This window comes from Cotesia glomerata, linkage group LG1 (assembly GCF_020080835.1).
Source record: "Cotesia glomerata isolate CgM1 linkage group LG1, MPM_Cglom_v2.3, whole genome shotgun sequence".
Classification (NCBI taxonomy): domain Eukaryota; kingdom Metazoa; phylum Arthropoda; class Insecta; order Hymenoptera; family Braconidae; genus Cotesia; species Cotesia glomerata.
In genome coordinates, this window is record NC_058158.1 from 21,325,488 (window position 1) to 21,335,828 (window position 10,341).

The 10,341-nt window shown below is 38.2% G+C and overlaps 1 protein-coding gene across 1 annotated transcript; it reads left to right on the forward strand.

The window, feature by feature from the left end:
• The first annotated feature begins 325 nt into the window (after window positions 1–325).
• LOC123269803 lies at window positions 326–1,333 on the forward strand. The gene is made up of 4 exons (XM_044735692.1): window positions 326–493; window positions 599–828; window positions 936–1,162; window positions 1,262–1,333. The coding sequence occupies exons 1-4, from the start codon at window positions 405–407 to the stop codon at window positions 1,331–1,333; spliced, it is 618 nt and encodes a 205-aa protein (XP_044591627.1). The 5' UTR covers window positions 326–404.
• Window positions 1,334–10,341: the final 9,008 nt, after the last annotated feature.

Sequence of the window (10,341 nt, forward strand, 5' to 3'; positions counted from 1 at the left end):
GCGTTAATTTTGGTTATCTCGAATTTTTGTGATTAGAAGCGTTTATTCTTGATTAATGATAATTAATCAGCAATATATAAAATCTAATAACTATTTACGCCTATTTCTCTAATTCAACATTTATTTTTTCTAAGCCTTTTTGCTTATATTCTTTATTTAAGTTTTATAACCTCTAACTTTTGTGATTGTTTACTTTACTTTGGTTTAAATTATTGCAATTAAAATTCCTATTTAATGCTTGATAATTATTAATTATTCTTTTTTACAAATTTTTTTCCTTAATAATTCATCATATATATTAAATTTTTTTTCTTGTCTTCTCTCCCTCAATTAATTATTTTTATTTTACAATAGGATTTTTTACTATCATTTGCCTTTATTTGTTTTTTAATAATAATTGCAAAATGGTTGTGTATTGTCGTGTTAAGATTTGTAAGCACAAAAGCAAGGACAAGTGTACATTACATCGTTTCCCGAAAAATAATAATAATCTGTAAGTATAAATGATTTTTTGAAATAAAACTAACTAATACTTCATAAATTATAACATTTAAAATTGATTGTAAGTTCAATACTTATCAAATTGAAATTTTTTCAGCTGCAAAGAGTGGGTTCGTCTTACAGGAAACGAAGATTTACTACATAAACATCTGGAGGATTTAAATAATGAAAGGATATGCAGTTGTCATTTTACTTCCGAAGATTATACTCCCGGTAAAAAATTGAAACTTGGATCAGTGCCAACGATTTTTTTTGAGAATACGCCACCCATTGATGATGAGAAAGTGGAAAAATTTTTTTTAACTTCTAATCGTCTTGCTACAACTGGTAAGATTAATGTTATTTTATGACTTGTAATAATAGGTAGTTTTTAAAATGATAATCATTCATTCGAATATAGTATAAATATTAATGAATAAACTCTTTGTTTATAGCCTCCGTTAAACCTCTTGTGGACATTTCAAATCCAAAGGCTATTACTCATAAACAGCCTCAGATGATCAGGATTGTCCAGAATGTAAATGAGATTGAGCAACCATCAGGGCATATTGAACAGTTTACGACTGTTGAAAATCGTGAATTTACCGTATGCCCGATGTTAGAAGATGTAAATCAAACTTCACAACGAATTATACATCACAAAAGAAAAGTCTCTGAATCGGTAAGTTGAAAAACATATAATGTGTTTTCGTTTTGTTTTTATTGTCAGACAATATTAAAAAATATTACTTATCTAATTATGTGGTTTTGTATATTTCAGGGATCTGGAACAAGTGAGGAGTCTACTGGTACATCTGTGTCTAATAAGCGATATCGTACATCAGGTAAATAATTTTCTTTACTTTTATTATTTTGCTTGCTTGCTTGCTTTATTTTTTGATTTGATACTTCAAATAGTGACAAATATTTTCGTTACTGACATGCACTATGATATCTTTAAGCATAAAAGAATGACATGATTCTTTATTATTTTAAATATATTTATTGAAATTAACAAAAAAAAATTAGGAAAACGGTTGACCCTAAAGGCCATCCCTGCAACTTCCCGCTAATTCCGTTAATACCTGGCCGCTTTTTTGAGCTCTTCGAGCTCAAAAGTACAATCTGTGTGTTGTTTTAAGCTCTCCGAGCTCAAAAAGATACCTTTTCTAAGCTTTTGAGCTTTTTGAGCTCAAAAGTCTGATAGAAGTTTCATGGAACACTATTTTTTGAATGTTCATACCGCAATAACTTTTAAATGAATGAACCGATTTTTACGCGGTTGGCGGCATTCTACGTAGTTTTTTAAGCCTTATAAATAATTTCTAAGTTTCAATTGGTCAAACTAGAAATTTCGGAGTAACTCTGAAAAAACACTTTTTTCGGTTTTCTTTCGTTCACGATATCTCTCGAACGAATCAACCGATTTTGACCAGCTTGGTGGCAATCGACGTGGTTTTATGATGTTAAGAGCTGATTAGTTTTTGGAATCGATCGGTAGAGCTGTTTGAAAGTTATTCCAAAAAATGTCGAAGTTATGTTGAAAAAATCCTTATTTCCAAATATTTCGTCGAGGATATCTCTCGAAATAATCAACTGATTTCCACGTTTTTGGCGGCAATCGACGCGGTTTTTTAACTTCTGAAATTATTCTATATCATCAAAAACGATCCGAGAAGAAATGACGAAGTTATGTGAAAAAAACAGTTTTTTCGGTTTTTTTCGGTTTTATTTCGTTCACGCTATCTCTCGAACGAATCAACCGATTTTGACCGGATTAGCGCCGATCGGCGTGGTTTTTTGACGTTAAGAGCTGATTAGTTTTTGAAATTGATCGATCGAGCCGTTTAAAAGATATTCCAAAAAAACCACTTTCAAAAATGATTTTTTTCTAATTTTTTTTGAGATTTTTCAAAATTTCTCAAAATCTATCGGTCCGAATCGGTTCAAATTCTCAGGAAATCTAAGTTTGGCGAAGCCCTTTCTGGCACCAACCGCGATGAAATCGGTTCAACCGTTCAAAAGTTATAAGTGATTCACATACTTACACACACACACACACACACACACACACACACACACACACACACACACACACACACACACACACACACACACACACACTCGGGGCAGAAGAGATACTGCTACCGGGCGCGTCTCCCCGAGCGGATGGGAGAACGCTCGCTGTCCTTGGATGACACTTAATCTCTTAGTTGATGAGGTACAGCGGGTAGGAGCCAAGCAAAATAACCAAACAAAATACGCTCCCGTGGACAAAACTCCCCTTTAATGGGTTAGTCGCACTAACTGACCTAACAAGACGATCGTTCTCTGCTGTGACCCACTGGGAGTGACCGGAACCTCGTGTCGTAGTTTCCGACGATGCAGGCCACGGCTGATGTGAGCTTGCTCTGCCGAGGTGTAAGTTGCAGCAGTGGATCAGGAGCCAGCCACTTCGGGCCTTGATCAGGAAGTACGCAGTGAGTGTTAGAGATCGGAATCTTCACCGCTCCGAGCGAGTCTAGTCCGTCCGTGTATTCCGGGGCTGGCTAAGTGTCGGCTAGGCCTCAGGGAACTGGGGTAGGAGTACTATCTCCGAGGGTACACCCGTTCCTAGTTATGACAACCCGCTCCACTCCGTACGATGCGCTGGTGAATTTAAAAGTATGAGTAAAATTCAGGAAAACAACAATAGTGAAAACGGGCCTCATGCCTAACAAGCAGCGATTGAAGCAAGCGCTGAAATGAAGCGGTCGCAAGCGTTTGAACGCCTTGAAAAGCTGACCAGTGAGCTAAATGACTTCATCCAATCTAAGGTCAATATCCACAAGGAGATTAAGACCAAGACGACCAGCGTAGCCAATGCCCTCCAGAGATTCAAGAAACTTGATGAAGAATGGTGTTTAACAGTACGACGCACTTCTCGCACTACACCGGAGAGAAGCATTCAAGCAACTATCGTGAATGAAGAAGCAATGGACACTGGAGCCGAAGGTGATGGTGAATCAGTCGCGGAAGACAGAATCAGAACTAGCAGCAAGTCAACTAAGAGAAAAGATCGATCTTCTCCCGATCCAACGATCTGCCAAGTTGTGAAGAAAAAGGACCTGAAACCAAGCCCTCCGAAAAACACGGCAGTGCAGAACGCCGGAAAAAAAGAGGTGACTGAATGGCAGAAGGTCCAATCCAAGAAGGAGAAGAAGGAGCAAGCGAGAAAGCGGTTACCAAAACAACCGGTGAACAAATCTCGGCCGGAGCCTAAGCGGGAAAAACCGCGAAAATTCACCAAACCAGATGCCTTAATTATTCGACCCGTTGAGAAGGCAAAATATGCCGAGATACTGCGTCGGATTAAAAAAGATGTCCCACCAGATCAGACCCGTGACGTCGTTGACAAGGTTCAAAAGACGAATGATGGGAATATGCTCATTACGCTTTCCAGAAAGACCGCAGACAAAGGACAAGCTTTGCTGAAGACCATCAAGAGCATCCTTAAAGAAGAAGCGCAAGTCATCTGTAAAGGCCCAGAGGAACAGCTTTAAATCCGGGACATTGACGACGAAACAACTATAGACGATGTCCGGAAGGCCTTACAAGAGGCAGCTGGAAATGACTACGAAATACCTGAAGATGTCATTAAAATTCGTCCGGCCTACAGAGGTACTCAAACTGCTTCGGTACGATTGCCAGCAGCAATAGTGCAGAAGATACTTGGAAAGACAGGCAAAATAAGGATTGGCTGGGTGAATTGCCGTGTCAGAGCAATTAAGACACCATTACGATGCTATAAGTGCTGGCACTTTGGGCACACTACTGCCCAATGTAAAAGCGAAGTCGACCGATCTGGGCTTTGCATCAAATGTGGGCAAACAGGTCATCAAGCTGCTCAATGCCAAAATAAAGTGAAATGTGCGTTATGTGCGGAAAAACCTGGCTCTCAGGACACTGCTCACCAGTCTGGTTCTGGCTGATGTCCAGTCTTCCAAGAAGCACTCCAGAAGCTGACAAATAAACGAACATGAGGATACTGCAGCTTAACATCAATCACTGCGAAGCTGCGCATGACCTGCTTATGCAGACAGTACGGGAATTAAAGCTCGACGTTGTGCTTTTATCGGAGCCATATAAACATTTAGCTGGACAACCTTGGGAGACGGATATCACCACGAAAGCTGTGATCTGGGCTTGTGGTAAGCTCCCTTTCCAGAGTGTAGCTACCAATGGCAGTGCTGGCTTTGTAGCAGCATCAGTAGATGGCATCCGTTTTTACAGCTGCTACGCACCACCTAGCCTCTCAATTGCTGAGTTTACTGACTTCTTGGATCGACTGACCGAGGACGCGAAGCAACATCATCCAGTGGCGATAGCCGGGGACTTTAACGCCTGGGCAGTGGACTGGGGCAGTAAGCAGACTAATGCACGAGGAAGAGAGCTGCTAGAAGCTCTTTCTACACTAGACGTAGTCTTGCTCAACAGTGGTGACACGCCGACCTACACCAAAGGTGACGCAAGCTCGATTGTAGACGTCACTTTTGTCAGTACCAGCCTTGCTAAAGGTAACACTAACTGGAAGGTACTGCACATCTACACTGCCAGTGACCATCATGCGATACTCTGGGAAACGTCAAACGACCAGAACCTCCGGGGGCCTATCAAGCAATTTAACACCGTCGGTTGGAAGGTGAAATCTCTTGACCCAGAAGTATTGCTAATAGCCCTTGATAGTGATCCGATAGAGACTGGATGTGCAGAAGAACATACTAAGGCTCTGATGATGCGAGTAACACAAGCTTGTGATGCCAGTATGCCTCGCAAACGTGTTATGAATTCAAGACCTGCGGTACACTGGTGGAATGATCATATCAGCAACCTCCGTAAAGAGTTTCATCGAAAGAGAAGAATATCACAGCGTGGCGATCAACGACCTTACTCTGCAGTGCTGATCGCAGAGTACAAAAAAGCTCGTCGTGAACTTAATAAGGCCATAAAAGAGAGCAAAAGAAAATGCTGGAAAGAGCTCATATACGAGGTCGACAAAGACGTGTGGGGTCGGCCGTATAAGGTGGTCATGACGCACCTGAAGAAACAACAAATGCTGTCACCTACGTGTCCCCAACTCCTTCAGAAAATCGTCACTGCGCTGTTTCCACAGCAACACAGTCTCAATTATCAGTCAACGGAAGATGAACTGGACGACATTCCACCTGTCACTGAAGAAGAATTGTTGGAGGCCTGTAATCGGGTAGGAAATAATAAAGCGCCGGGATTGGACGGAATCCCTAATATAGCCTTGAAAACCATCATAAAGGCAGCACCAACATTATTTCTAGACGCTTACAACGCATGCCTCAAGGAGGGGACTTTTTCTCGTAAGTGGAAATAGCAACGGTTAGTACTTTCACTGAAAGGAAAGAAACCGCCAGAAGAACCGTCATCTTACCGACCACTCTGCATGCTAGATACGGTGGGTAAGATATTTGAGCGTATCATCCATCAGCGAATAGATGCAGTAGTCGACCCACTCTTGGCAGACAACCAGTATGGATTCCGGAAAGGACGATCAACCCTGGACGCGATCAACCTGGTTGTTAATACGGCCAAAGAGGCAATCGCAGGAACTAGATGGAAGGGTGGAACGAAGAAGTACTGCCTGGTGGCTGCCTTGGACATCAAAAATGCTTTCAATTCCGCTAATTGGGACTGCATCATGCAAGCTCTCGACGAGAAGAACGTGCCAACATATCTTCGCAGACTAGTGATTAGCTTTTTTACAGATAGAGTGCTGAAATACGATACAAAGAATGGTCCAAAAGAGTATGATATAACCGGTGGTGTGCCACAGGGCTCTGTTCTTGGTCCACTTCTGTGGAATATCATGTATGACGGGCTCCTGAGACTGAAGCTTCCAAGATGTGTCAAACTGGTAGCGTATGCGGATGATGTTGCCGCAGTGATCGTCGCCAAACACCTCGACGAGATTCAACATCTGTTTGACATCACTTTTGAGAAGATCAACCAGTGGATGGATACAGTGAACCTACAACTGGCCAAGCAGAAGACCGAAGCAGTGCTTATTACCAGCCGAAAAGAAGTTGAAACAATTAAGATTAATGTCGGTGACCGAGAAATCACATCACAACCATTTATCCGTTATCTGGGAGTGATGCTGGATGCACGACTCAACTTCAAACAGCAGGTGGAACATGTCAGTGCCAAAGCGTCAGTAGTGAGGGCTAGTCTCGCACGGCTGATGCCTAACATCGGAGGCCCAATGCAGAGCAGGAGGCTACTATTGTCATCAGTAGTCACATCAGTGCTCACTTACGGAATATCCATTTGGGCTGATGCACTGGAAACCCAAGAATCATGGAGAAAAGCTGGACCAATATACCGACAGAGTGCCCTACGAGTAGCTAGTGCCTTCCGCACTCTATCAGAAGAAGCAGTGTGCGTCATTGCTGGAACCCTACCTCTTAGAGTTCTAGCAGAGGGAAAGACGGGCCCTTTACCAACGAAAAAGGTCAACTGCACTGAGCCCGGAAGAACTTAGAATTGAAGAACGGCAAAAGAGCATAGGCCGATGGCAACTACAATGGGATGCTGCAGAGAAGGGTAGGTGGACGCACCGTCTCATACCTCGGGTCGACATTTAGCTTAACCGGAATCACGGTGAGGTCAATTACTATCTTACGCAGATGTTGTCGGGACATGGGTGTTTTCGAGAGTATCTACACCGCTTTAAGCACGATGACTCTTCGGAGTGCCCGTCCTGCCCAGGAGCTGCTGAAGACGCGGAGCACGTCTTCTTTGTATGTCCTCGTTTCGATCCACAGCGTGAAGAACTGGAGAGGATCCTGAACCAGAGAATGCAACCAGATTCACTAGTAGAAGCAATGTTGTCATCAGAAGCTGCCTGGAACGCTACCAACACGTTTGCAACAGAAGTCCTTAAAGACTTGCGTTCCACCGAAAGAAAAAGAGCAAATAGCAGAAGATAGAAGGAAGATAGTTAACACCTTAGCCACCAGAAGGAAGAGCAGTAGCTAGATCCTCCCTTCACGAAGTAATGCCTGACGGCGGTTTCCATGAGGGATTAGAGGAAAGAAGGAAAAGGGGTTTAGGGTTTAGTGGGTAGGGGCGTTAGTGTCGAGTTAGTATGACGCTGCGTCGAGTCGCCACATATCCAGGCCAAACAGCTATGCCTAGAATCCGTAAAAAGGATTCCCCCCCTACAAAAAAAAAAAAAAAAAAAAAAAAACACACACACACACACACACACACACACACACACACACACACACACACACACACACACACACATACAGACATAGTGACAACCTCGCGGGGATAGTCAGGGAAGCTTCCTGTGACCTTCAAACGTCGAGATCTGATGAAAACTCGATTTTTGCAAAACGGGGTGAAAACAATAACTTCCCGATTTTTGAAAATCTGAGATTTTTAGCGGGAAGTTAAAAAAAAAAAATCAAATTTCTTTTATATCATTCAATTTTAACGGGACAGTGAACAGTGGCTTGTAATTTATTTCCATTGTGAAATTTTATAAATATAAATTTGGGCAATAAAGCTTCACCAGTTTTATTTACTTTATTTCTTTTTGGGAAAGTGCTATGATAAAAGTATTATTTTTTGCCGACGCAGCTAAGCCGTTTAGCTTCTTGTTTTCTTAATGGGTAGCAGGGGAGAAATAAATAAAACAAATAATTTTTCGTTCCAGCTTTTTTAAATGAAAAACCAATAAAATTTGAAAATTTATGTGAACAACCAGATGACAACTCAAATTTATCATATGTGAAAAGTGGAAAGATAGTAGACTTTGAGTCTGAAAGCCTTCAAAACTTGACACAACATGATGAATATGTTGAGGTAACAAATATTACCAAAATTGTGAATAAGTTTGAGCAACTATGTAAATCGTTAGAACCTACTCAATTAAAAGGATTATCATATAAAATAGATTTATTAGCGAATTATTACTTGCAAAAGAATTAAAAGAATTCTTTATCTGGTTAGGTAGATCTATTGTAGGCTCTTATTATAAGAGTAGAATCTACCTGATTTAAATTTGTAAATAACAGCAATTAATATTCGTCGATAAGTAAATTATAAAAATTCAATTGTTTATACTTTTCTTAATTGTATATACTTTTCCCAATTGTACATACTTTTATCAATTGTAAATACTCAATACTTTAATTCTTTTAATGCCAGTATTAAATTCGGTTACTTTTAAGATTATTTATCTATTGGCAATAGATAGTGAAAGCTTTACTTTATTTATTACACGGAAACAATTAAACACAAAAATTTATACAGATTCTAGATAATTTTTAACGTTTCATAATAATATGTCGTCTTCCGGGGAGCATATATTGAAATATTACTATTTAAAATCTAATTTTTACCGTTTGAAATGCTATTTTTTTCGGTTCTACTTAAAAATTTTATCATTTACATTTTAAATTGTAGCATTAGAATTATAATTATTTACAATTGATTATTAAAATCAAGGTTTTACAGTTTTTGATGATATTTCTTAAACTTTACTTGTTACCGTGTAGGCAATCGATCTATTAAATTCTTATTTTCATTCTTAATTATTAATTTATAATTAAAAAAATATTAATTAGACAATGAGCTAGTTACATTATTTAAATTTTTTTATCGAAAAATAACTTGAAAAAGTTTTCAATTTTATTAATACATTAATGATAAGATATTAATAAGTATTGTTAAAAATTTTATAAATAAAGAACTTAATTATTTATGTACTTTAATATTGATCATTAAAAATTGCATTTATGCACAGCCCCCGAGTAATTCTTACTTCAATATTATCAACTGCAGTTTTTCTTTCAGCTGAGACACTACATCCAGTCTTGTGTATACTTTTTATACACGACAGGATACCGGTAGCGCAAAGTATTTTTAATAATTTATTTATTTATAGTTAATATATTTTATTAATTGATCACTTCTCAGCCCTTAATTTAAGTAAAAATTAATTTCGTAATATTATTTTCTCGGTATATGACTCAAATAAAAATAAAATTGAATAAAAATAAAATGTAAATCAAATAAAAATAAAATTGAATAAAAATAAAACGTAAATTAAATAAAAATAAAATTGAATAAAAAAATTTATTTCAAGTATAATAAACATTTAGATTATTTCCGCCGTTAAATTTAATTTTGTTATTGATTAATTAAAAAAATTATTCTCCGCGGGCGAGAATTGATCCTCTCCGCTGTCAATCACTGGTCTCAAAGAATCTCTCGCGACTATCTAAGTAGATAACTGTTTCTGTCACCATGTGATTCTTAAGCCTCGAACATGAGTGGGTTTGTTTCTGATAATTTATTATTCATTTTTGGTCGTATTTATTATTTTTTTTTTTTTCATTAACAATTAGTATATTTATGACTTACTATCATTAAAAAAAATTTCTGAATAGTTTGATATTTACTCTCTTTCCAAATAAAAAAAAAAATTCTACGATTCATTTTATTTGATTATTCATCGTTTAAAGACAATTATTAATTATTTGTTATTAGTTAAAGAAAAAAAAATATTCGCCGTTTGCAAGAATCGAAGCTCGGCTTCGACAATTATTAGCCTCGCGCAATTCCACGTAGCTATCCAAACATAGGCTCTGATACTATCATCAAGTAAATTTTTAGCCTCGAGCATGAGTGAGGTTGTTTATTATTATTTTTAACTTATTATTCGTAGTACTTAATTGTTTGTTAATTTTTTTATTGACAATAATTTATTTGAAACTAACTTATATAGATATTTTATTATTTATTATGAATATTGCAGTAATGCACTATTATTTTGTT

Bases quoted from the DNA above. Each gene is read 5' to 3' on its own strand.
- LOC123269803 (XM_044735692.1), top strand. From the start codon at position 405: ATGGTTGTGTATTGTCGTGTTAAGATTTGTAAGCACAAAAGCAAGGAC. The intron at 829-935 runs GTAAGATTAATG...CTTTGTTTATAG, and splicing joins TAATCGTCTTGCTACAACTG to CCTCCGTTAAACCTCTTGTG. The intron at 1,163-1,261 runs GTAAGTTGAAAA...TGTATATTTCAG, and splicing joins AAAGAAAAGTCTCTGAATCG to GGATCTGGAACAAGTGAGGA.